Source organism: Phascolarctos cinereus, unplaced genomic scaffold, assembly GCF_003287225.1.
Source record: "Phascolarctos cinereus isolate Bilbo 61053 unplaced genomic scaffold, phaCin_HiC Scaffold_4;HRSCAF=312, whole genome shotgun sequence".
NCBI classification, from domain to species: Eukaryota; Metazoa; Chordata; class Mammalia; order Diprotodontia; family Phascolarctidae; genus Phascolarctos; species Phascolarctos cinereus.
The window spans coordinates 125,811,017-125,832,942 of record NW_027555847.1 but is presented as its reverse complement, the minus strand read 5'-3'; the positions used below and the strand labels follow the sequence as shown (position 1 = coordinate 125,832,942).

Sequence of the window (21,926 nt, the reverse complement as noted above, 5' to 3'; positions counted from 1 at the left end):
TGCTAAAGGAGACCCAAAAAATACTGAAGAAAATAACACCTTAAAAAATAGCCTAACCCAAATGGCAAAAGAGGTCCAAAAAGCCAATGAAGAGAAGAATGCCCTAAAAAGAAAAATTGGCCAAATGGAAAAGGAAATCCAAAAACTTACTGAAGAAAATACTTCCTGAAAAATTAGAATAGAGCAATTGGAGGCTAGTGACTTTATGAGAAATCAAGACACTGTAAAACAAATCCAAAGAATGAAAAATAGAAACAATGTGAAATATCTCATTGGAAAAACAACTGACCTGGAAAATAGATCCAGGAGGGAGAATTTAAAAATGATTGGACTATCTGAAAGCCATGATCAAAAAAAGAGCCTAGACATTCTTTCAAGAAATTATTAAGGAAAACTGCCCTGACATAGTAGAACCAGAGGGCAAAATAGAAATGAAAGAATCCACCGATCTCCTCCTGAAAGAGATCCCCAAAGGAAAACTCCTAGGAATATTGTAGCCAAATTCCAGAGCTCCCAGGTCAAGGAGAAAATATTACAAGCTGCCAGAAGGAAACAATTCAAGTACTGTGGAAGCACAATTAGGACAACACAAGATTTAGCAGCTTCTACATTAAAGGATGCAGGGCATGGAATATAATATTCCAGAGGGCAAAGGAGATAGGATTACAACCAAGTATCACCTACTCAGCAAAACTGAGTATAGTCCTTCAGGGGAAAAAATGGTCATTCAGTGAAATAGAGGACTTTCCAGGATTCTTAATGAAAAGACCAGAGCTGAATAGAAAATTTGACTTTCAAATACAAGACTCAAGTGGAACATGAAGAGGTAAACAGGAAAGAGAAATCATAAGAGACTTATTAAGGTTGAACTGTTTACATTCCTGCATGGAAAGATGATATTTATAACTCATGAGACCTTTGTCAGTATTAGGGTAGTTAGAGGAAAAAAATTATATGTATGTATAGGTAGGTAGATAGATAGATAGATAAATAGATAGAGGGCACAGGATGAATTGAAGATTAAGGGGTCATATCTGGAGAGTAAAATTAAGGGATGAGAGAGGATTATATTCAGAGAAGAAGAAAAGGAGAGGTAGAATGGGGTAAATTATCTCACAAAAAAAAAGAAAAGAATATGCTCTTACAGTGGAGGGGAAATAGGGGAAGGTGAGAGGAAATGAGTGAATCTTATTCTCATAGGATTTGGCTTAAGGAGGGAATAACATACACATTCAATTGGGTAAGGAAATCTGTCTTACCCTACAAGAAAATAGGGGAGAAGGGGACAAGAGACAGGGGGATGATAGAGAGAAGGGCAGATTGGGAAAGGGGGTAATCAGAAGCAAATACTTCTGAGGAGGGACAGGGTCAAAAGAAAGAACAGAATAAATGGGAGGGCAGGATAGGATTAAGGGAAATAGAGTTAGTTTTTCACAACATGTCTACTATGGAAGTGTTTTGCATAACGGCACATGTATAACCTATATTGAGTTGCTTGCCGTTTCAGTGAGGGTGACTGGGGAGGGAGGAAGGGAGAAGATTTGAAACCTAAAGTTTTAAAAACATACGTTTAAAAAAAATGTTTTCACGTACTACTGGGAAATAAGAAATACAGGAAATGGGGTACAGAAGTCTGTCCTGCCCTACAGGAAAATAGAAGGGGAAGGGGATAAGAGAAGGGGGGAAGAGACAGAAGAGAGGACAGAGTAGGGGAAGGGATATTCAGAATGCATGCCATCTTAGGGTGCGGGGAAGAGGTGAGATGGGGTGAAAATTTGGAACTCAAAATCTTGTGGAAGTAAATAAACAAATTTATATTAAAAAAAAATGAAGTACCTGAGATTCAAGAGAAGTAGAATGCTTTGTTTAAGGTCACAATGCTAGGAAGCAATGGAGCTGGACTTAATTTAGGCCTCTAAATGGCAAGTCTAGTGTTCTATGTGATACTATGTCTTTTATTTATTCACTGTATTTGAAAGGATAAAATTTCACTTACATCAAGGGCAGTAAAAGGGAATTCTTCCTCTTCCTTCAGATTAGTCCAAGATCTCACTGGTGGATCCTCCTCTTCCTATTATGAGAGGTCAAAAAAGAAGTTGTAGTTAAAGTAAATGTTGTTAGCTACAGATTTGGCAATTAGTCTATGGAAGAGCAACTCCTATTGCAAAGTGATTATAGGAACTTCCCTGCCTTATCTCCTTTCCCATATTGGCTACTACTTCCTTGACCTTAGGCCTACACCCTCCTAATTAAAAATGATAATAGAAAGAAGTAAAGAGACATGTTCAAATCATAATTAGTTTTTCCCCAGGTGACATGGTAGTGCACAAAACACTCAGCTAAGAATCTGGACACCTGAATTCAAGTCAGTCCTCTCTTCTAATTACTACTTGTGTGATTTGAGGCAAACTTTCTGTGCATCAGTTTCCTCACCTATGAAACTGGGTAAATAATACCTGCCCTGTCTACCTTGGAGTTATCATAAGGATCAAGTGAAGTAACACAAAGTGATTTGCAAACTATAAAGTGTTATGCAAATGCAAGTTATTGTTATTAATATTAAACCAGGGAAAGCAAGAACTTGGAGGAGAAAGGAGACAACTGCCTAAAGCATCTGAGGATTTGCCTAAATTGAGCATTCTCTAGAACCTAACACCTTTGAGTTGGGATGTTATCTTGTATTCTCTTCTAGATGCCATTAGGAGAATTACCACTAACACCTGTGTTTTGCATAACAGTACTTCTACGTTGAATAAAGAAATACTAACTTCTTTTCTCTCCTCTGATTTCTGAATGCTTCTGCAACTTATTCAGTTGTCTAGCGTACCTTTAGTTGGCTAGCCAGAGTGTCTGCCTTTCTGCTAAGGATTTCCTTTTGTAAGGTTTCATTTTCGACTTGTATAGCTCTGAGGACAGCTGAGGCATCTTCTTCAGGGTCTTCGTCCTTACATACGTTCTTTCGTGTAGCAGATAGGGGCCTTTCTTTTCGGCTTCCTGGTCCTGACAGTAGAAAATGAGATGACATTCCTTTAGACTACACTAACAGAGAGAAGTACAAATGATATTAAGTTTGCCCAAACCTCTTCTATACCATGTTGGATATCAAAAGATTCTTCTATGGGAACTCAATTTGAAGCATAAGTTAGGTCATGTCACTTAACATTTGTTATCAAAGGCTGATTCATGTAATCGCTGAACTTTGAGCTGAAGGGGACCTTAGAAGTCTTCTAGTACAGCTCACTCATTTTACAGATGAGGAAACTGAGATCTCGTTAGGTTAAGTGCCAAAGCACAAAGGTAGGACTAGAATCCATGCCTCTTGACCCCAAGTTCAGTGCTCCTTCCATTACACAATGGTTTTTCCTGCTGATAGTATGGGCAGATATAAACTTTCCGCCTACCAAGATACAGTTCTGATGTGTAATCGTGGTCCTGAAGTTACTCTGGGTCCTCAAATCCTATGCTAGTGTGGTGTAAGTTAAAAGCTGCATCTGTCCCCTAAGGACCAGCCTACTAAGTTTGAGACGGCTCATCAGTAGAAGTCAGTCCTTGGATGATTAATGATTTTTGGCTCCAGTTTATCTACTGCTGTGTGGGGGAGGTTTCAGTCTATTTTGGTGAAGGGAATATTCACATCAATGAAGTCATAGTTTTGTGGAGCACTGAAGTGTGAAGCATAAAGCAACTTCAATATGTTCAGATGCACAATTTGACTCAAGCACCTCTATTAACCATTATGGACCAAACATAAAGGCTGTTCATTAAATAACATGCTCTGGTTTGTATCTGTTCGGGTAAGCCATCACAGCAACCAAAGAGGGACAAATCTTGTAGCATTTGAATCGCCCTTTCTGCTCACAAGAGTCTTACTGAGATCCAACATGTGGAAGTTAAGCAACAGCAATAGCAAGGAAAAGCATTCTCAGTGGGTGGAGGAATATTGGCGTTCTCGAAAGGGTGAAAAAAAATCTCGATGAGTCTACAGTGGTAGTCTCCAGCACTGCTAGGATAATATGTTTTGAGTGGAGATGTTCCCCTCATAAAAAGGGTGCCACTCTCTGCTATGTACACATGTCTATTCAGTAGGCAATCTATAAGTCTGGTTTAGGGTATTGAAGGGCATTAACAAGAGTTCTTTCTGTGTCTGATTATGGGTGGCTTGGTGATTAAAAATTAGGTAGCATTCTTTTCCATCAGACTCTTGTGTAGTCCTCAGAAAAACTTACCTCCTAAACTGCTGCTTCTATGATCATAAAAATGAAGAACTGATTGAATGCTCAGTGGGGACAGATATCCAATTCTCTCTAACCCCACTCAATGTCCTTGCTTCTCCTTTAAACATTACAGCCTTCTTTCCTTTCAAAAGCTATTTGACCATCTCCAGGGCTTAGGAATTAAGAAAATAAAACTGCCAGACTGATACTACTATGTCAGACTGACAGTATGACAGTCAGAATTAGCAAACCACTGAATCTATTAACCAATCGGTCATTGGGACACAGGATGAATATTTTTTACTTTGTATAAATGAGGACTAGCAAAATCTGCAACAGATCTCACAGCGCCCTTTCTGCACAGAATTTTAAAAATGATCCAAAATACCCATTTTTCTCTTCTGTCAATAAAGGTGTGCAGTGAGGTAGCGCCAAAGAAAAGGCACATGGAACTAGGAGAAGCTCTGCTATTGATTTGCTGTGTGACTTTGGTCAGAACTCTCCCTCAGCCTCTTTGTATCTCCATGTCTGTAAGCTATAAGACAGGAGAGCTGGACCAGATGATTTCTACGTTTTCCCTCCAGGACTCAGGTTCTGGGGTTAGGTGTGTATACTGTTCTGTAAAATGAGATAGCTGGGCTATGAAGTCTAGCCCTTCCATCACTGACATTCTGCGTTTTTCTGATGGAAATGATGACTGAGGATTGGAAGGAATTAGGCAAAGAGAAGATGGATCTTTAACTTCCTGTGTTCACAAGAAAGCAAATCACTAGCAAACAGAATAAGATTTATAATTTTATAATAAGACAATCAGGAACCTGGATTAAATAAAATCTCCTCTGACCTCCAGCCCCTACTAGGTAAATACTGTTCTTTAATTCTCACCTCCTTCTTCTCAAATATGCAGCAGATTCTTGCACAAAAATGGACAACAGATTATTTTGACCCAGCAGGATTAAGCCTACGAAGCTGTAGGACATTGGTTTATGTATTTTGGAGTTGGCACGACAGAAATGTTAATGAAATTCAGCCTCATGACAGGGCTTGACAGTGCTCTCTCAGTGAACCTGAGGAATATTACTTTATTACGTGGATTGGCAGCTTGTCTGGGAAAAGTGGTTCAAATATGTCACTTTCACAGAGTGCTCTGACAGCTTGGATGGTAAAGTTTCTGCCATGAGAGACCAATGTCCTTTCACCCTGTCCAAGCTCTCGAGAAGACCGCAGGCTTATGAAAAGCTTTTCAAATTCATTTCTGAGAAAGTTCATGAAGCTATAAACTCTGGTATTTGAAGTCATAGGGACTTGAAACAGGAGGAGCATTCTTCAGAACCATGGACAGCTAGGATTCAGCATGAACATTTATCATTATTTTCACTTCAGAGGCTAGTATTGCTAATAAATCTATAACATTCCAGCACAAAAGTACAGCTGCTGACACATCAGTTTGGCTGACAACCACTGGGGCATGCAAATCAACCTAACGCCTACTTTTGAGGACTATGTAAACCAAGGAAGTATACTGAGAATGTAGCATGTGATATCTACTAACCTAATGGCAAATGAATTGGACTTTTCTTTTTAAAATTATTTTTTTCCTTTTTCTTTCAGTGTTACGGCATCACAGAAAGCAGAAAATGAACATGGTAAATACAAGAAGTAATTAATGTTATTAAGTATTTTTTCCTTGAATATATATGAAAAGATTTTGGAAAAAGACTGATATTTGCCAAACTTATGGTAATAATTTGATGTCTAAGCCATGATGGATGTGGAAACTATGGTAGTCTAAAGAGAGGTCCAATTTCCCTCCCAAACTCCATTTTTTAACACAAGAATATTTAGCCCCTTGCCTATTTGTAAAGGAAACTTCATCTAAGTCTCTATATTAAGCATCTAATAGTCAAAATTCACTTAATTTTATTCTAATTTTACATGACAATACCAATCTTGTTTTAAAATTTATCTGGTTTTTTAAAAAAAATTAATAAACATCCTAGGCTTACTATGCCTTTCTAGGACTTAGTTGCCTCATATGTAAAATGACGGCATCAGACTAAATCATCTCTACGATCTTCTCCAGCTTTGAATCCTATGATCTCATGAAACACATCAGCTTTGGTGACCTTGACATTCTTGTGTCATCAAGAAGACACTAACTACATTTAATTCCCCATACTGTTGTTTGCCACTGTGATTTTGTTGCCTTCTCTCTGTCTTTCTCAGGTCCTGTGGAGGCCCCAACAGGCCTCTTTCATGTCTTTATGCTGAGCCAGAGTGGCTCCCTTGGTGCTGATTGAGTCTTAACTCGTTCCTGACGTTTGCCGCAAGGCACCACTCTCTTACTCCAGCTCTGACTGCCCTAGCTGAGAGTGATTTTCAGTGTAAGATCTCTGCAAATCCTACAGTGCTAGCAAACATAACAAAATGTGAAGCAGTCACCTTTAGCTAAAGAAAACCTGACTTCTCTCCAGATTTCATGTCTTAAAGTAAGTAGATGAAGGGCAGGGATAAAATCCTGTTAACAAGTAGTGTCAAAACACTAATAGACTTCTTACTTTCATAAAGGTGCTCAGAGAGTCAATAGAAACTTTTGCCTCTAAGCAAGCAAAATAAAATCAATCAGTTCAATATTACGAGAAGCAGACTATGAAAAGAAGATCTGTAAAGAAGATTAATCATATCTCTGGTAAAGAGAGTCAGGAAGGTAGAGGAAGCTGCTCCTTGGCAGCCTTTGGCATATAGTGGGTTCAAGCGAAGGAGTACACAGCCCCATAGCCCCACAGCCCCACCTGGATGGAGCCCAGGTTTGGACTGCTTTGAATAATGTTTGGCCCCCTTACTAGAGCAGGATTTCTCTGGGTCCTGTAAAGCAGCACATTGCTGGCGATCTCCTCGACCTTGGGCTGTGTCTGGCTTGGTTGGAATAAAGAGCTCAGCATTCTCCTTGCGCTTGGCAGACAGATTTCTTTCCCTTTTATCTGCAAGAAAACACAAATTGTCAAACAGAAAGAAGCCCCGAATGAAGAATCAGAGGATCTGGTTTTGAGACTTAGGTCTGCCACTTACCAACTGTGTGACCTTGAGCACAAGGTCACCTCTCTGGCCCTCAGTTTCCTCATCTGTAAAACTGGGATAATAATACCTGCACAACTTACCTCCTAGGGTTGGTCAAAGGAAATTTTTCACACACACACACACACACACACACACACACACACATACACACAATTTAATAAACTAGAAAGTACTAAATAAATTGGAGCTATTGGGGGAGGTAGCCATGGTGTACAGAAAGGGGTAGTTGTCTCAAAGCAAAAACACTTAGATTCAGGTCCCAGCTCTGACACTCAAGTAGTTGTGTGACTCTATGAAAGTCAATTCTGTTTGCTGAAGAGACCTGCTTCAGATTCCTCACCTGTAAATTGGGGGTAATAACTGCATGACCTACCTCACATGTTTGTTGCAAAGAAAGTGCTTTGTAAAACACTGCAGCGTTATGGAAATGTGAGCTACTATCATGTATATTTGTCTAACAAGAATATGAACACAACTGGAGTTATGACATGTGCTTTAGGTATCAAACTAAGAAGCCACATCAGAATTCTAGGAAAGTATCAGGATAATAACTGGAATTGTTTTATGTCCATATGGTTGGTTTTTAAGTTGTGGTGACACAAAAGTCATGACTTGAGTCTGTTCTGATGCTGTCACTTATTGATGTCTGTTTTTACATCACTTTGTGGCATGTTGGGTTTCTGCAAGGGGTGGCCCATGATAGACCCAGGATAGCAAGGACTGTATGTATGCTGAACAAGAAAAAGAACATAGCAAGGCAGAGAACTCCTTGAAATGTGTTCCACCTCTTGACTCTCTCTCTCTCAACCTCTATGGAGATTGGAGCCCTCTATCAACCCTTGTTATGACACTAGAACATCTGGCAGTAGAATGCCTGGGGAATTTACTTATCTGGAATTCTGTAGATGTCGCAGTCCAGCACTGGACCCATAGGATCAATGGAAGGCTAGCATTAAGTGCTTCAGTAAGCTCCAGGGTTGGGCTCAACTTTGTCCAGATTAAAAAGGCAAGAAACACAAACCTGGGCCTACCTCCTTGCCCCACAAGATTGTTATCACATAAGACCGTCCAGTTCTGTGTCATCTCTACATCATGTATTTCCTCAAGTGTCAGGCACAGTGATCAGCACATAGGAGTACTTAACAAATGTTTGCTGAACTGAACTCATCTGAAGGGCCTGATACCTTAGACTTATGGACCTAAACTCTTGGACCTGCATGGATTATGATGCTCTCTCTTGAGTTTTTCTCAGAGAAGGCCTAGAGCCAGAAGGGCCATTTCAGACCAGTCTTGAGCTAGGCCAGAATGGTATTTGTATGTGGTCATGAGGGTTCAGGAAAACTTGGCTACATTCTCTTCCACATTAGCCTTTCTTGGGTCCATTGGCAGAGACTTAAAGGATGTTGCCCTCTGCAGTGAGAGCCAGCTCCTCCTCTTGACTGAGGTTAAAGAGCTCAGCATGCTGCTGCTGATCAAAGGCACCAGAGCTAGAAGGCAGCAGGAGGCATTGCAACTCCACAGGCACCAAGGCTCCTACACGCCTCACGATGCAGCTCCAAGCACCTCGTTTGGCAGGGTTTATTTCTCAGTTTAATTGTTAAAAATATTAAAATGTCAAGAAGCTGCATCTCCTTCCATCAAACTTGCCCCAGTACCATTCCTTTGTACCACCCCCATTCAATTGTTCTCCCTCAGTGATGGCTTTCCCTTCAAAAGCATGGAAAGGACGGGGATTCCTCCTCCCTCAATTGGCCTGTCCTGAGATCAATCAGGCTTACTGTCATCACAGCCCACCTCCCTCTTCACTTTTCTTTTCAGAGGTAATTTAATCCACAGCATAATACCACCAGTATTTCTGGTGCATTTTAAGCTAAAAATAGCCATGTTTCTGCTCATGCTTTCCCTTGCTTGGTTTTTCAGTCCACTGAGACCTGTTCCTTTGAAGCCCCAAACCTTTTGGCTCCTGTAGTCCCTGACCCCATCCTGGCCTACTCTGACGTTAAGGTAGGAGTGAGGAGTATCACTTTGAGAAATCAAGCATTAACCAAACAAAAACCATGCCACACCAAATGTAAGAAAGAGCTCACTTTTGGAAGCTGGATTCAATTCCAGTACAATGAGTGTGTTTGAGCATTCAGTATTGAATTCCTTCACCGCCTGATCCTTGGGAGCTTCTTCCATGACAGAGTCACTTCCAGAAAGTGGAAGGTCATCTCCAGAAGAGTCTAGGGTCTTATCCTCTGGCACCTGTTCTGTGAATAAGTCCTCTTCAATAGAGTCACAATCTTCACTGGAACAGTCTTTTTCTTTTTTCTGTAGACTTACACTAAGCTCCAGGCTTTTTCTCAGTTCCTAGCAGAATCCAAATAGATTTAAAAAAAAAAAAAAGAAGTAGTACTCACAGAACACCTCATTTGAAAATAATTAATTTTGGCCAAAGAAAATATTTCCATTGAAATAGCATTTAAAAAAAAATCACCACTCCCAATCCTGTTCCCCCATCCTGATATTTTGTCATAGATAGGCTTAAAGAAAGAAAACAAGACACAGGGATAAATGGGCATTTCTCTACAGAAATGGGAGTAAGGGATAGAGGTGAGGTAGGGACTGAAATTGGTTTAATTCAATATTTTTATGTATAGAGCAAAATCTCCACGAATGTAAATAACAAACATGTTATATTCTCTTGGATTCAGTTAACCATGGCTATGGAAAACCTAGCCTTTCTGGGATGAGGCCTACTTCTGCCTATGTGTTCTTAGCCCTAAATGGCAGATTTCCCAACCTGCCAATACAGTATACAGCAGAAAATAACAGCCTCTGAAATGCTAGCTTTGCACACCTAAATCTATAAAGCTAGAACTGGCATTTAATAGCTGGCATTTCTGTATCACTTTTAAGATTTACAAAGCACTTAACATACATTAAAAGGTCATAGCAAATCTTAAACTTTATTATCTCCTAGGTCACAAATTGCTTATGAGACATACTTTGAACCCATGCTGAAAGCCCACTAGTCTCATTTTTCATGCTGTCCATCTCAAATCTTAATGGAACCATGAACTGGGGACATTTGGTCCCAAATAGATACAAGTGTGCCCCAAATACTGGATTTTTAGCTTTGAAGAGTTTTACATCCCTATATCTTTTTTTTTTTAAACTGTCACATTCTTTAAAGGAGTGATTGCTTTGGATTTTCCTTCTATTAATTGCCTTTCCAAGGGTTTATTCATGTCTACACTGCGCTAGAAGTCAATCTATCAGGTCTCTCACAATAAGGAAAACATTTCTGCCTAATGTGAAATCAGTATAGTTTATTTCTAATTGTTGGTCTACTGACTCAAAAATCATCATTTAGTTTTCAAACCAAGATGAAAAGGAAACTTTAATATGACTACCTGTATGAGCCAGACATCATTTGCTATCTCAATTCACAGAAACTGCTTTGCAAGATTTGTTTTTTTTTTAATCTCATCTCAACTACATAGAACCAATGCTTATTTCAATACTTCCCAGATCTTTAATTGGATGCATACAACAACCCCTCCATGCCTCCTTAGTCTAGCAGTTCTCAAACATTTTGGTCTCAGGTGTCCTTTATGCTTTTAAAAATTATTGAGGATATCAAAGAGCTCTTGTTTATGTAGGTAATATCTGTTGATATTTACCATATTAGAAACTAAAACTGACAAAATTTTAAAATATTAATTCATTTAAGATGATAATAATAAACCCATTCATTATACATTAATTTGAATAACATTTTAAGGAAAATAATTATATTTTCCAAAATAAAATAAAATCAGTGAAAAGAGTTGCATTGTATTACACATTTTTGCATATCTTTTTAATGTGTGGGCTAATAGTCGACAACCAGATTCTTATATGTGCTTCTAGTTGAAGCATATGAAGAAAATCTGGCCTCATATAGATTTATAATTGGGAAAAAGGACAGAGTGCATTAATAGGCAAATAACATCTTAATATTTTTATTATTATTATTATGAAAAAAAGATTTGACCTTATGGACTCCCTGAAAGTATCCCAGGGACTGCCAGCATCTAAAGGCCACACTTCAAGAACACGCTACCTTAGGAGACAGTCTTCTACAGTTGCTACAGTGACAAAAATATTCATCAGCCAGTGGCCAATCTTATGTCGATGAATTTCCTTCTCACCTAGTGAGACTGGTCCTTACCCCACAGCTATATAATTCCTTGTCAGGTCCATAACTCAAGGCTTTTCTTAAATTGGCAGGACTTGCAAGGGCCCATGCTCCACAAGCAGAACTAGGGTCTCCTCTATACCATATTTAGAAACTGGGGAAAGATATTAGCTGAAGAATTTAATGTTTATTCAGCATGACTCATGTTAACTAATTAATTATTATTCTTGGCTTTGGGGCACACTTCCTGCAGGGAACATACCTTTGCTACCGATCCATGTTATCTTTGTGGAACCACAACGACAATACTGAAAGTATTCTATGCGTTTGGGACCTCTATGTGTACTGAAGTGCACGGCTGCCAGACTTCATCAGTTCATGGCCCCAGAGATAAGCAGCTGTTGACACAGGGAATGGGGAAAGAGAACAGAATGTCTTCCCCAAATTTTACTTGAAAGTGATAAAACCACCCTTGTTGTCTACTAGACTTTTTCAGTGTGAGGAGTCAAAGGCTTGATAATGAAGAATCTCTCTGTACCTTGTCACAGATGGAGGTAGTTGGGGCCCAGCATTGTGCAATGTCCCATTACTGGCTGCCAGATAGGTCTAGACTTACAAATACCAGTCTCATTAAGGCCCCATTCATTAAAATTAGCCCTTCCTCTTCTCCTCTCTACTCAACCCACATACAAACACCTCCAGTCTTACCACTAGGTAGCCCCTGTGACTAAAGTCATGGAAATTATCCTGAAAACAACTCAGCACTTTTAGAAAAAGTTCTGGATTTAAAAGTAGAAAAAGGGAAGGAATTGTGAAAAACAGAAAGAGTTTAAAGGAACTGACCCACAGGATAGATTCCCAAGCAGGGATGTTTATAGGGTAAGCCTCATACCCAAGAATATTTTCTCCCATATTACCTGATTTTTTTCTCATTCCTTTTTATTCTATTTAACATTTATTAGGTATCTACCATATCCAAGGCATCCTGCCAGGCACCAAAGAGAAAAAGACAAACATAAAACTCTCCCTACTCTCAGAGTGCTTACATTTCACTCGGAAGGCTGTTAACAGGTAAAGAAATAAGAATAAAATAAGACATGAAAGGAACCATTAAAATAAAGAGCTTTAGGAAAATCTGGGGTGTGAGAGAGGACCAATCACCACATTTCAGAGATTCACCTGGGCTAATCGTTTTCCTCTTTGAGTACTACAAAGACTTCTTTGATTGTTAAGGGGCTTTAATTAAAGCTGGATGACTTTCCTTCTAGCTGCACAGAGGGAATGGGCATTTTGACTGGGGACAAAGTAGGTACTTTTGGCATGTGGAGCCCTTTGAAGGACAGAACAAGTCAGGGTAGAGTGCCACAGTGGGAAGTTTAAGGAACATGAAGACTGGTCACTGAGGGCCTGAGGAGAGGATAGAAAGGGGGTGTAGAAGGATGCCAAGGGCAAATTTTGCCTATCTGGCTTTGTTTCCAGGGTAGGAAAAATACAAGTTTCTGTTTCCTCCTACTCCCTCCCTGAGTTGCTGGCTTAGACTAGTGCTATGAGTCTCTGATAAGAAAAATCAGGAATGCAACTCAGCTATGTTATGGGTTAAAAATTGGCAGTATTTTGGAATAACTACTAATAAGAAAGCACAGATTATAGTCCTCACCCATGCTCTCTACCTTCTCTGGGGGTCTTTTGGAAATTATTTTTTTCAATGAAGTTATCCACTGTGGATTAATTCAGGAAATTAATTCTACCTTAAGAGTGGCCCCTCTTTCATTTTTTAAAACAACATAAAATGCAATTGATAGACTGTCATCTTGGAGTATCTTTCCTCTGGGCAGTGCACCAAAAATATTTTCAACAACCTTTGGCAGCAAAAAACCAGGGCAACATTTTCTTTTCTCAGTAGGGCCTGTACTTTTATGGAAGAAAGACATTCAGAATAGCTTCTTGCTTGTGACCATTAATTCCAAAGAATATAATGTTTAATAGAATCAGATAAATCTCTCACATGTTGCTTTAAGTCTTTTGATGTAGTTGCTGGAGGCTTTTCTTTTGTTGTCATTAAATACTGGTCTTATTACTTGCTTTTACATTTTACCTGCGGCCAGTAAAGGACCTCACCTAGTGATTCAAATTATGGCCCAACTGTTTGAACAATCAAAGCGAATCTATGATTCTTTCTTGGTCTGCACTGGTATAATGCTGAAAAGAGATCTTACCATTACATCATGAATAGTTAGGAGTATCCTTTCTTTGTCTGCATCGCAGTGGGGGTCTGATTGTCCATGTGTACTCAAAAGGGAAAAATTAAAATCACAGGGAGTGCTGTTGGTGGGATAACTGGGATTCTAGAGACAAAGAACAGGGTGTAGTCAAAATTCTTTATTGTTTCTCAAGTTATAAAATATCTCATGCATGGAAACTGATGTTTTCTTGAAGAAGAGAATTTCAGAGCTGAAACAGACCTCCATAGCCATTAGCCCAACCTATGTTTGATCAAGAATCTCCTCTACAACATATCAAGCAAATGGTCATTAAACCTTTGCTTGTAGATCTCTACTGAGAAGGAACATGATACTTCCTGAGGCAGCCCATTCACTTTTAGATAGCTCTAATTGTTAGGAAGCTTTCCCTTCAATCATGTTTAAATCTGTTCTATATTTTGTTCAACTTCCATTTGTTCCTCTGAATTTTGCCCCTAATTTGATCCTCTTGCTTGTGACAGTCTTTAAACTCCTTCAAGAGAACAGTCACATCCACCACCCACTCCAAGTCTTCTTTTCTTCAGGTTAAATGCATCCTCAGTCCCTTCAACTGCTCTTCATGTGGCCTAATCTTTCTATGCTTCCCCCCATCCTGGCTGCCCTCCTCTTTTGGCTCTTCAGCTTGTTAATGTGCTTCCTAAACTGTGGTTCCCCTGGAGATGAACACAACACCCTAGAGGTAGTATGACCAGAACTGAACACAGCACAGCCATCATGTCCCTAGGCCTACCTATGAGGCAGACTACAATGGCAGCTGTTTTTTGGCAGCCCTATCACACTGCTGACTCATATTGAACTTCCAGTCCCTCAGGAGCAGGCTAAATTGACATAACTGTACTAAAAAGGCAACTGGAAAGCTAATTTCAAGTTTATTAATCCCACCTTCAGGGTGTTTAGCTAATCAGGTGGAAATGTAAACCAAATTAATCTTTTCTCTGTCAAATTCATATCTGACGATATGCCAAATACTTGACATATCATAGATTAGCGCAATGGCCTTCCAATTAGACTCAAGTCTTTCTCCACACCAGTCCGTCCTCCACAAAGATGCCAAAGCTGTTTTCTTTAAACACAAGCTTGACCATGTCACTCCTTTATTCAATAAAAGCCAATGACTCCCTATTGCTTCTAGACTAAAATGTAAATTCCTTATTTAGCTTTTTAAAGACCTTTACAACCTGGTTCCAAACTAACTTTCTAGCCTTACTGGATATTATTCCCCTTCCCACATGATATGAGCCAACTAAACTGGACTTTTCTCTTTTCCTCATACATACCACTCAATTGCCCATCTCCATGCTTTTGCTCTAGCTGTCCCCCATGCCTAGAATGCACTCCCTCCTCATCTCTGTCTTACAGAATCCTTCTCTCCCTTTAAAACACAGCACCATGTTTTACATGAAGCCTTTCTTGACCCCCCAGCTGCTAGTATGATCCCTCCCAAAACGTCTTGTACTCAACTACTTTGGACTGATTTATGTTATGCTATGTTCTGTTCTGTTCTATTCTATTCTATTCTATTCTATTCTATTCTATTCTATTCTATTCTATTCTATTCTATTCTATTCTATTCTATTCTATTCTATTCTATTATTGAATTTTGCTCAGTAGGCAACAGAGAGCCACTATAGATTTTTGAGCAAAGCAATGACAGAGCCACATCTATGTATAAAGAAGCTTCTTGCAGCTATATGAAGGATAGACTTGAAGGGGGAAAGTGAAGGCAGAAGATCTGTTAGGAGGTTATTATAATAGTCTTGGAGGGTGGTAATGAGGATCTTACTAGTGTGATGGCAGTAGAAATAGAGATGATAGATGTGGGAGATTCCAGAAAGGTAGAATCAACAAGACAAGGTGACTGACTGGATATGAGAGGTGAGGGAGAAGGGATCAAAAATAATCCTAAGATTTTCAATATGGAAGACTGGGTAAATGGTAATATAGCTAGGTCCCAATTCGCACAAATAATGAATCCCACGATATGGTGGCATTATTCAAATTCGCACCGCATATTTCATTGGGCTGGAAACCATGACCATATTTTATATAATTATAACTTTGAATAGTACAGATTTGAAGATGTGACCACTTCAGCAGAGTATATTTCTTATCACAACAGGTTGAATTTGAGGTGACAGTGGAACATACAGGTGGTGAATATTCTGTGGGCTGCCTATTAGAGACTTAGATCTGGAGTTCAGAAGAGAGGTCAGGATTGTCTATATAAGATTAAGAAGTTATCTGCACAGAGATGTGGGAGTATATGAGCCTGCTGAGAGAGACAGCATGGAGAGAAGTGAAGAGGGCCAAGGACAGACCCTGGAGGAATATTCACATTTAGGGATTGGGAAGAACTTGACATCTGGTTTATTTTGAAAATGTCTAACTCCAAAAGGATTCCAAAACGACTTTCCTACTTTTCAAAGTATCTTTAGGCTATTCAGTCTCTCAATAAGCATATGTCTTCATCTGAAAACAGTATGATCAATGGTATCCTGAACTTTACAAATAGTCACTTTAAAGTAGAAAACAACATTCTGACTCAACTCCCTGGGAATAAACGTTGGGGTTGACTTTTCCTCCTTTAGTAGTGGAATTCCTTAGCCCTCTTGCACATTATTTACCGAGTTCCCTTTTCCAGCTCTACCACATTCAATTGGTATTGTTACATTTGTTACATGTTACAAGCGGAGGTAATTATACCACCATTACTACTGACTCATGTTCACCTAGCACGTTAAAGCTTGAAAAATACTTTGTATAGGTTATTCTCACGACCAACCTGTGAGATGGGTACTGTTATTATCCTTATTTCACAGAAGAGGAAACTGAGGCTGAAAGAAATGAAGGGTTAAGGATTAAGAGATTACGCAGGGGGGCCAGCTAAGTGGCACAGTGGATAGAGCACTGACCCTGAAGTCAGGAGGACCAGAGTTCAAATCCAGCCTCAGACCAAACACTTGACACTAGCTGTGTGACCCTGGGCAAATCACTTAACCCCAGTTGCCTTAGGGGAAAAAAAAGAGATTAAGCAGGAGGTCACACACAAGTCAGTTCATGAGGTGGGATTTCAATCCATATATTCCTGTCTCGAGTCCAGAGCTCTATCCGTGCAGGAACACTGATAGACACTACTGTTACAGGATGGGAAGTGTTAGAAGTGATGGCTGGCTGGTCCAAGGAAATCCACCCTGGCTTAGAAACGCCTGGGAATAGAATCTAGAGTAAATCTGATGCTATCATCTTTTTTCTTTTATGAATAATCCCAAATAATCAGATAATTAGAATAGCAATAACAGAGCAAACACTCCAGGGACTACCAATAAGCTCAAGTACATAACATAATCAATCGTTCACTTGCTTTTGCTTACATAGCTAGTAGGTGTGGAACCAAAGGAGGAATGAAACTACATTCTATACAAAAGGGTGGTCAGCAGCCAGTCAAACATAAACAGAATGGTGAAGCGATTCAGACAAAGGCCTGGCACCCTCAAGGCTTCAGTTATGGAGCACTGGATCTGGAGCTAAAGATGCCACTTAATACTGGTGTGAGCTTGAGGATACCCTTCCTTTCTCTGGGGCTCAGCTTCTGCATCTCTGAAAAGAGAAGATTAGACCAGAGGACCTCTAAGGTCACATCCAGGTCCAAGTCCATGATTTTGTGATCCATGAATCCTACAGTCTCACAGAATCCTACAAATGGCAAAATCAGGTCTCAGCCCTGCATGTGACAGAAGAGGAGACAGAAGCCCCAGGCAGGGAAGGAGCTCCTAATGAGACAGCCAGTGTGTGGCAGGACAGAGTTTACAATCTACTTCTTCAGAATCCTACTTGTTCGTTCTTTACGCCGTGTGACCCTGCCTCCTACCTAAGCTGGAGCTGCTTGGCTTGTAAGGTAGGATGTATTTTTGGACACCTGCAGACAAATGTTTATGCGTCAGTCTCTTCACCTTTGGAAGAAAGATAAGATTAGGTAGATGCATATCCTATGTAGCCTGAAAATGCAAGATAGCGGATCCAAAGAGTGCAAGCTGGGTCTTTGAGACGTGAGATAGTTGCTTAGTCACTAAAGTATCTTTTCTTGACTAAGTAATAGATGCCATGTTAAATAAGGTTCTACACATTACTAGCATCTCATCCAATTTTTATTATTTTGAGATTCTCTGATGAAACGTATATAAATTAAATATTAATTCAGTCTTGGAGAAAACTACTTGATCATATACTTGTAATGAATATATAAGGTTAACTCTAAATTGGGAGTGATTTTGTTGGTTTGCCTGCCTCCTACAAGAATGAAGGGATGCTAATAACACTTTTCTATGCCTTTAAATTAAATTAAAATATTTATTAACTAATTAAATTCAAAAAATATTTATGAAGTGTTAATATGTAGAATCTCTGTCCACTGATGCAGACCAGAAACTCTCTTAGAAAAGCTGCCTGGGATCATCTGTAAGAGGCATGTTTGAACACAGGTCTTCCTGACTCTAAGGCCAATACTTAGGTGCTGGGAATGCAAAGATAAAATAAGATACATCTCTGCCTTCAAACTGGGCACCTACGTGGTGAGTAGATAGAGTGCTAGGCCTCAAGGCAGGAAGATTCATCTTCCTGAGTTCAAATCTGACCTCAGAGACTTACTAGCTGTGTGACCCTGGGCAAGTCACTCAGTCCTGTTTGCCTCAGTTTCCTCACCTGCAAAATGAGCTGGAGAAGGAAATGGTTAACCACTCCAGTTATCTGTACCAAGAAAACCGAAAATGGAGTCACGAAGAGTCAGTTATGACTGAAACAACTGAACAATAACAACTGCTTTCAAGTAGTTTATAATAGGTGGGATAAACTATCTATGCAAATATTTACAAAGAGATACGAAGTCCAAATGAAAATATGGAGGAGGAAGAGATTATTTTCAGCTACGGGGAGTAAGATCAGATCAGGAAAGTTTTCATGGAAAAGATGGCACCAGAATTGGACACTGAAAGAAGAGAGGGATTTCCACAGGAAGGATCCTTCCTTTCACAGGAGGATTTCCATAGATAGAGATAAGGGTGGCAGGGAAGCAGCCCACTTCAGGAATGGGTAAATGGTCCAAATGGTCCTTGAGTAAAGGTCCAAATACAAATAGGGAACAATGGCTTATAGACTTTTATTCCACTGTCAACAGGGAGCTAAGCAAAGTGTTAAAACAGTAAAATGGTATTATCAGAACCATACATATGGAAGCTTGCGTGAGAGGGAAAAGCCTGGAGGTAGGAAGATTTTTTTTAAACTAATAGGCCAGACTAATAATTCTAGATTAATAACTGTTGAGGAAACTACCATTCTTCCAGTCACTCAGGTCTGAAAAGTCAGTGTTATCTTCAACTCCTCTCTCACTCACCCCTCACTCAATCAGTTGTCAAATCTTGTTATTCCTTTCCCAATAACATCCCTCACATATATCTTCTCCTCTCCTCTCTCAAAGCCAATCCTGTAGTTCAGTCCCTCCTCACCTCTCACCTACACTACTTCAAAGGCCTTCTAACTGGTCTGCCTGTCTTAACTCTCTCCCCAGTCCAATCTACCCTCTACTCTGCTATTCCAGTGATTTCTTAAGGTGTACATCCTATTGCACTTGCCTAAGAACCTTTCCTAAAGTGTGACCTCCCTCCACCATCCCTACCCCACAGTGGCTCCCTATTATCTCTAGGATGAATAAAAAGTCCTTTGTTTGGCATTCCGGGCTTTTCACACTCTCCTTAACATTCTACTCTCCTCCATGCACTCTACAATCTATCGAGGCCTATCTGTTGTTCCTTGTGTTCCATATTCCACATCCTGTCACCATATCTTTTCACTGGGTGCTCTCCATTCATGGAATGTTCTCTGTCTCCCCTAACCTCCAACCTTTAGAATCCCTGGCTCCTTTCAAATGCAGGTGAAGAGTGACCTCCTCCAGAAGGCCTTTGTCCTCCAGGAGGCCTTTCATCAAGGTCTCCCCAACTGCTAGTGCCATCCTCTCAAGCTTCTTCAATCTAGCCTATATTTATCTCGTATGTTTCAGATTTATAAATGTTGTTTCTCCCATTAGAATGTAAGCTCTTTCAGAGCAGGGACTGGTTTTGCATTTTTTTCTTCTCTATCCTCAGCACTTAGCACAGTTCCTAGTACACAGTAAATGTTTTAATAAATGTTTGTTTGGTTAAGAATAAGACAGATGAAAAAATGTAATTTCTTCAATTTCATATGATCTCAGAGTTGAAAGGAACCTTGAGTCTTTTGTAACTTTAAAGTATATTAGATTAGATTATATATCAGATTGGATAAGTCTAATCTGTCCTGTTCTGATTACTTTTTGGTACAAAAGCACTCCAATCATCCTATGCAGATGAAAATTAATCTTCTTTTAAAGTTTTTGAAGAGGCTATCTCAACACTTGCTTTCATAACTCATTCAGAGCTTAATAACTCTCTTTTCCAGGAAGGACTTCCTAAAACCTGATCTAAATCTCTCATTCTACACAGTATAGAGCTCCTCTTCATTTTCTATTAACAAAAGAAACCAGAAACATTGGGTGAAAATGGTTACTTGGGCCAATCTTTTATAAATGCAAAACAATATCCTAACTCAGAAGGACTGGTCACAGTGAACAAATAACAGAAAGAAATCCGCTAGGATAGGAATCAGTAGCCCTGAATTATAAACCTGATTCACTGTGATTGGGGGATGTCATTTCCAGCCATCACATTTCCAATAAATTAATAAATGTTTACTAAGCAACTATGTGCCACGCACTGTGTAGCATGGTGGGGCTACAAAGACAAAAACAAGCCAGGCTCTGCTCTCAAGGATCTGCAACTCTGCTGTGGGTTGGAAGGAACATCAGAAATAGTTTAATTCAGTGCAGCATTTTATAGATGAGAAAACTAAAGCTTAGAAAAGGGATGTGCCCAAAGTCAAAGAGGTGGGAAGTAGTTTAGAGATGGATTATCTAGTCCAACTGCTTCATATGATACTTGAGGAAGCTGAAGTCCAAGGAGTTTAAGTGACTCACCCAAGGTCACACAATTAGTCAGTGGCAGGGCTGAAGCCCAAGTCCTTGGACTTTGGAGTCAGAAGATACAGCGTTCTTCCTACTGTACCAGGCTTCCCCTGCTTAGATTTATACCCAGGTCCTCTGATTCCAAGGCCAATACTCAAGCTGTTCTACTACGGATGACTTAGTTGCCCCAACTGTACACTAATATAGTAATGTTATCTGCTCTGTCTGGCATCTAAAATCCTTCACCATCTGGCTGTCACCCACCTTTTCAGATTTACTATGTATTACTAACCTTCCTTTTCCTCACATACTACATTTCATCTCCTGTCTTCCTACCTTTGGACAGGCTCTTCACCATGCCTGGTATTTAATCCCTTCTTACCTCTTCCTCTTAGGAGAGCTAGTTTCCTTTAAAGCTCAGCTCCAGTACCACATCCTATATGAGGCATTTCCTGATCTCCCCAATCCTCCTCTACACAAAAGGCCTTTTTTATTTATTTTTAATAACTCTTTTATGTATTCATATCCTTAGAACTACGTAACGTGTCTGTCACTACTACGTATTTGTTGATTGGGTGAAAGGATGACTGTGAGAAATGATTAAGTCATCAATTAATCACCAAGGACTTATTAAGTATCTACCATATATCAGCTACTGCACTAACAACTAGGAATGAGAATATGAAACAATACCTACCGTTAAGGAATTGATTTCTAAACAGGAGACAAGAAGTATAATGTCTGAATGTGTGTATAGGAATATACATGCAGAGAGAGAGTGAAAGAGAGAATATAAGTATAAAGATAGTAAATGTAAATAAACACAAAAAAAGTTAAATACAATGTAGTTTGGGAAGGAGAAAACTAACAATTGGTGGGGATGGGGAAAGACTTCATGCAGAAAGTGATGTTTAAGCTGTATCTTGAAGGAAGAAGGATTCTATGAAGCAGGGTAAGGAGAAAAAGCATTCTAGATGTGGTGTACAGCCACTGTAAAGACACGGAGACAGGAGATAGAGTGCTGCGAATGAGGAACAGAGAGAAAGCCATTATATCTATAAAAAAAACCAGTGCACCTCCAAAAAAAAAAAAGATGTAACACAAATTCTAAGTACCATATTTAACCATGTTAAAAAAAAATAAAAAGTTAAAAAATGTTGGCATTTGACCAAGTTGTCCAA

At 39.5% G+C, this 21,926-nt stretch overlaps 1 protein-coding gene across 3 annotated transcripts in view; it reads right to left on the bottom strand.

Annotated features, from left to right (window-relative positions):
• Positions 1 to 21,926, bottom strand: part of KATNIP (katanin interacting protein) — a 209,342-nt gene that overhangs the window by 88,012 nt on the left and 99,404 nt on the right. For 2 of the 3 annotated variants that reach the window (XM_078152528.1, XM_021006293.2), the window contains exons 8-11: positions 9,380 to 9,644; positions 7,058 to 7,195; positions 2,828 to 3,000; positions 1,997 to 2,071 (exon numbers count right to left, since the gene is read on the bottom strand). In XM_078152528.1, the coding sequence (XP_078008654.1) occupies positions 1,997 to 2,071; positions 2,828 to 3,000; positions 7,058 to 7,195; positions 9,380 to 9,644 (651 nt within the window). Of the gene's footprint in view, positions 1 to 1,996; positions 2,072 to 2,827; positions 3,001 to 7,057; positions 7,196 to 9,379; positions 9,645 to 13,673; positions 13,803 to 21,926 lie in introns of all 3 variants that reach the window. The other variant, XM_078152527.1, reaches the window with a different exon arrangement.